Source organism: Aquarana catesbeiana, linkage group LG03 (genome assembly GCF_042186555.1).
Source record: "Aquarana catesbeiana isolate 2022-GZ linkage group LG03, ASM4218655v1, whole genome shotgun sequence".
NCBI lineage: Eukaryota > Metazoa > Chordata > Amphibia > Anura > Ranidae > Aquarana > Aquarana catesbeiana.
In genome coordinates, this window is record NC_133326.1 from 691,656,725 (window position 1) to 691,662,724 (window position 6,000).

The window sequence follows — 6,000 nt, forward strand, 5'->3', positions numbered from 1 at the left end:
AGTCGGTCAACTGTGTCCACCTGCAGCAATGTCATTTTGGGACCCTTTGGGTTCAGAGACTCCAAATTTTGGCTGCAGCTAGGGGGCATCTAGGAACCCTTAACTACCGAGTTTGAAGTTCGGGGGACCTATAGATGCAAATTGGCACAGTGAGGCATGCAAATGGGCACAGTGAGGCTGCAAATGGGCATTGTTGACCCTCTTTTCCACTTACAGTAGCTGTGCATTTCTCACCCTCGTCTTATACTCGGGTCACTAAGTTTTTCCCATTTTTTTGTGGTAAATTAGGGCCTCGACTTATACTCGGATCGGCTTATACTCGAGTATATACGGTATGTATCTATATATCCAGATATATAACTGAAGGCCTTTAACACCAATACCTCCAATTAGGCCCTGTGGCACAGTTCGGTTGCAGGGTCCCCTGATGAGTTGACTTGCAAGACAACACAATCTGGCTGATGCATATGTGGAGCGGTGGCTTCCTGGGGACGCTTGTACAGACTAACACACTGATGGCGAAGAAGTCTGGAACACGCCACCTATAAGGCAAATCAGGCCTATCTAGCCTATCTCTTGGTCCCTAACCTGACTATAGGCTATCAATTCTAACAGACAGCCACCTATCTAAATGGCCATCGAAAGCCTATCCTGACGCTACCCTGAGCTGTTTACCATTCCCTAGGCTAATACTAGCTAGGACCCCCCCCCGACTAAAAAGGGACACTGTTGCTTTAAATAATGAAATATACACTTCAACCTAAACCAGTTACTTGATAGGCAACAATCAAATGAGCTTTGCTCTCATACACTTGAGAATAGCCCAAGTATATTGCTCTAACAGATATCTCTGGTTCCCACACAGGAGTGACAGTAATATAACAAACAGTGAGCTACACAGTGAAGTAGCACTTGCCTATTTTGTATTGTCCCTTTTCAGCCTGGAAGAATGGATACAGCACAAAATCAGCCTGCAGCACCTCTGGTTTGCACAGCATGTGTCTGGCCACTCTCTCTCCCTCACATCCTGTAAGACATCCACATATATAGCCTTGAGGGATTTCCTGACCCTTAAGCAGGGACAGGAAACAACTTCTTAATAGGAAGAATCTGTTTGTAACAAGAACTCTATGATAGGAACCAGGCATGAATGTAAAAAACCTCACAGGCAGTGTACAAAAGAACACTTCCCTACAATGGGAAATCTCCAATTGGGACACATGCAGCAAAGAAATGTTAAAGTTGAAGTATATGCAAAACTTTTGTTTATATTTTGGATAGAGTAAGGGAGGGTTATAACTCCTGTCAGATTTTTTTTCACCATCTGTGTCCCATTGGTTGAGACTTTCCTTCACTTCCTGTCCCAAAGCCAAACAGGAAGTGAGAGGAAATCCCTGCAAATTTTAGCTATGACTAAGCACCAGTAAGGGCTGTGAAACGCGTCAGCTGATTCATTCACTGACCTTGATTGCTGTATGGACCGATTTAATTCAATAAAGACATTTTTCACTGGAGTGCAGCTGTCCGGATTTCCTCTATTACATGTGCTCTATACACAGAGCCAGCACCCAGGTTGTGCAGGGGAGGGGAGGTCTTGGTATTTGTGCCTGGAGTGGTATACATCTTTCTAAATTTAGGGAAAGATCACCAGAACTAGTGTCCCTATTAGATTTCCCCTCTATTACTTTTCTGGGAACAACTCAAAATGTGTGATTTTCTTTTACTTTCACATTCAATAATAATAGTAAAAAAGACAAATAGAGAGGGTGAATCCCCTTAACGGGGTCAGAGACAGTAATAGAAACTGACAAGGGTGTCTAATCCCTCCCCACTCTATCCAAAACTAAAACAACATTTTGCCTCTAGTTATACTTTAATGTTGGTTTCAGCCTTTCCCTACATTGCAAGCTATCCCTTCTTATTTCAGTTGTGTGCCTGTTAGAGAGATTTATCCTTACTTCCTGTCCTTGTGTTGAGTAGTGAAAAGTTTGCCAAACAGGGCAACAAACAGCAAAAAAAAAAGAAGGTTTGCCTAGAGATACATTCAGACATTATCTTAATTTTGACTCACTTGTTAATTTTACCTTGCATTTTATTTCCAAAATCTTAGCTCTGAAGAAGATCGATCTTCATACGGTCTATAATACAGGTCCAATTCTAGCCACAGATGCAGAATTTAATTATTTGCTCCAGTGGAGAGCCCACCAGAAACCTTTACGCATGGATCGCACTGCAGTACGTGAACTACGCTTCATTGCTTCAGAGTTGGATATATTGGGGAACCGGAAAGGGACGATCATCGTGATAACATGCTGGAGCCACCTTATCACGTACCCTGTTGGAGTGTATATCAATAGGTTACATCACATTCGAGAAGCAGTAGTTCGGCTGTTAGAGCGGAGCCCTGAAACAAAGATCCTCATCAAATCGGCCAACACTGGCTACCTGTTTGAACATGGAAGTGACTGGTTATCATTGCAGCTGGACACTTTGATGAAGGCTATGTTCTCTAAGCTACCAGTCGCAATTCTAGATGTTTGGCAGATGACCTCTTGCCACCGTGAACCTGAACATATCCACCCTAAAATGGTGGTTGTTAAAAATGAGATAGATTTTTTGCTTTCATTTATATGTCCTCATTAACAATCAGTGGTGTGTTTTAATGTTGTTTAGAGCACATTCTTCAGTGGGATGTCCAGGTCTAAGTAACACCATATATAAGGAGGACAGAAAATGTTATGAACTGCTTTGGTTGCAGATGGACAAATTTACTGAACAGATAGCTACATATGCGTGCAAGTCTAGACAAGCCTACTGTGGCCTGATTGGTCTGCGGCTTTTATTTATATGCCTCTCAATGTAAACAGAATTGTTTGATTAAATTAAAATAAATAATGTATTTGTATCTTATCTATTTGAAGTGAATGTAATCAACATCAAGGAATAAAGATTAAGTAGAAGCGGACCTTATGAAACCTTCTTGAATCCTTGTAAAGGAATCAACATATGTCATAAGTCGGTGGCTGTATGGGGGGGGGATTATTTTTGAAATTATATGCTTTTAAAATTGAATACAGCCAGTCCTGTTTTGGAGATTTTTATTCTTCTGCTAATTTAGTACCTTCTTTCTGCTGCAGGTTATGATGTTTTAAAAACTCCGGTTACATCACCCTGCAATTTGTCATTTTTCTATTGTTATATTATACGATCCAGTGCCGCTTTTCTCTCTGTTCTATGGTGAAAATTAATCAAATTGTCTTAATTGTTTTATTGATGCACTTGCTCTGTTATTGAGCTGTATTATGTCTATATATATATATATATATATATATATATATATATATATATATATATATATATGTATATATATATATATATATATATATATATATATATATATATATATATATATATATATATATATATATATATATATATATATATATATGTTTTGTGTTTCACATGTCTGATATGCTGTGATCAAGGCCTTTTGTGCCAAAACAAGTTAGCCTTTGCACTGTTCTTACACCGTTCCTGTATGTAGCAATAAAGACCTTATTATTTGGATTACTGAAGATGCCGGCTATGTTCTTGTTTTGAGTGGGGGGGTTTACACACACTCCACAAGCTATCTGATGGAAATGAATGGGTGGTTAAACTGCCCCCTACGTGATTCCCCTGCAATGCTGCTCAGTCTCTGCTGTCCCACCTGCATCCCGTGACCCACATTGCGGGTGTCACTGGGTGGAGGTGAGGGAGACCAGGCTAGATCCATTTGCTGATCTCCCCTAGTTACAAAGAACCGGGAAGTGATGTGAATATCACTTCCATTTTCTAGTGTCATTTTTTTCCATTTCAATAGTTTTATTGAGTTTTTCAAAAAGGAATAAGGAAAGTTGGTACAATCAGATGTACATTGAAACATATAATGCAAAACAGAGGGTCGTATATGAGTACATCGAAATGGCTTGAAACAAATTAACCATTGCTTCGTGAATATAGAATACATTTAGGAAAAGGGGAAGGTGAATCATCCTCCTCCTTTAGACACCCCAAACGGGATCAAACTGTGTCATGGGGCGGAGGGGAGTTCAGTCTTCCGTCAGTGTCCTTCCTATGCAATACCTATTTGTTGAAAGCATTGGATCAGGAAAACCCACGGACCGATCATATGGCAAAGTAGGTGCCTGTCGAAAGACAATACGAACATATACTTGGTCAAGAAATCCATGTAACCACTAACTGTAAACTTGGGATTCAACTGAAGTCAATTTCCGTAAGAACAGCATCTGTGAGCAAAAAAGTGTGGTACCTTACCTGCTCAGGGGAAGCGAGATCTCAATAGAGGAAAATTTTCCATCAAAGATAGAAAACAGGTATGGGGTCGGGGAGTAGAGCTTCCGGGTTTAGGAGCGTAAATTATTGCAAAGTATAGGATGTGTATCCAATATCTCCAATCACCTTTAGTCCCTCTCCCGGAGCACATTGAAGGAGAGCATGTACTAGAGGAAAATAAGCCTTTTCAGTTTAGTAACACAGATTTAATAACTCTAAACCATTTCCGTCAAACTAGTAACAAATAAAACTACTTAAGGTAGAAGTAAGTAAACAACCATATCAATTCCCTGAAAGTCACATGCAGTAACAGAAGTTTTTTACTGGTAGGATCACTGGATGGTCCTGATTACATGAATAGGAAAAACTGGAAGTTTGGGACTTTAAATGAGGCACATATACACAATGTGCCTCCATCCCTATTACGAAGATAAAGAACGGTAAAATTGGGACTTTGATTGAGGTCAAGGACATCGTGGGAGTGAGTTGGTGAAAACAAAAAAGCATGTTTATTGAAAATAAAAAGTGCATAAAACATATCAATTACACAACCACTTGAGGAGAGACATTGTAGTGAATATCAATCCATAATGGTTCGCACACACATAGTATGTGTGTATGCAACATAGGCATCAAGGGTACATTAAATATATATCAACTTGGCACCACATAGTGGTCATAACTGATTGTAAAATACATTCAATAAATTCATATATATACACATTACAGCAGCCTAGGCGAAAGAAATGACAATTGTATGAAAAAACACACTGAAACCATGATTGAAAGAAATATATGACATGTTCATTGGTGGAAAGTGTAATCTGAGCAGGAATCTGCATCATCAAGTTGCCCCATGACATGTTCATTGGTAAAGGGTGTAATATGAGCATGAGTTTGCATCATCAGGTTGCCCAACGCGTTTCGTGTAAACCACTCATCAGGGGCTGATGCTTTGAAGTATCTAGAAAAGTGTGGTAGGATATAGTTAATCTAATGGTAACTGATAGATAGGGAGAGGCAATTACGCCCATCCTGTGTACTTACATGGATTTGGAGCTGGGAAGTGTGAGAAGCGAGGAGCCAGGGCCGGAAGGATAGTCTCTACCGGGAGCTGAGGTAGCGCGGCAGCGCTCCGGCGGGGTGGGCATACACCCAAACCACCCCCACATACACAGATAACGGATTGCCAGATAACATGGTGAAACATGGTGTAGTACCAATAGAAGTGAAAACTGCCAGGAGGAATCTAAAATGAGAGGATGGATAATCAGTGTATCATAGTATACTGATAGGATAGATGGAGAGTAATTTGCATCCAGTAGGAAAGTGAAATCAAAACAGGCAAGTATAAACCACAACCAGATAGCTATAAAAGATGGTACATAAGAGGGTCAGAAAAAGATTGAAAAGCCCAGTATGCCAAAACCAATTGGTAGAAAGGAATGGCTGGCTAGCAGAATGGTGGAGTGGCTTGGCAATGGCTTACTTCTATCCCAGGCAGAGAAAATTGGACCACGTCCTATAACGAAGAGTATGTAGTTTGATCTGGACATCCAAGCTGTGTGGGGGGAGGCCGGATATAGCCGATCCGCACACGTGCACGCTGACACGTACCAACGTCACGCAGGCACGGCCGATGCAGGGAGGGGCTCCGGCATAGGC

At 40.7% G+C, this 6,000-nt stretch overlaps 1 protein-coding gene across 1 annotated transcript in view; it reads left to right on the forward strand.

Annotated features, from left to right (window-relative positions):
• LOC141133579 (NXPE family member 3-like) overlaps positions 1 to 3,340 on the forward strand; it is a 68,459-nt gene extending 65,119 nt beyond the window's left edge. The window contains exon 6 of the mRNA XM_073623042.1: positions 2,111 to 3,340. Within this exon, the coding sequence (XP_073479143.1) occupies positions 2,111 to 2,643 (533 nt within the window). The 3' untranslated portion in view covers positions 2,644 to 3,340. The remainder of the gene's footprint in view (positions 1 to 2,110) is intronic.
• Positions 3,341 to 6,000: the final 2,660 nt, after the last annotated feature.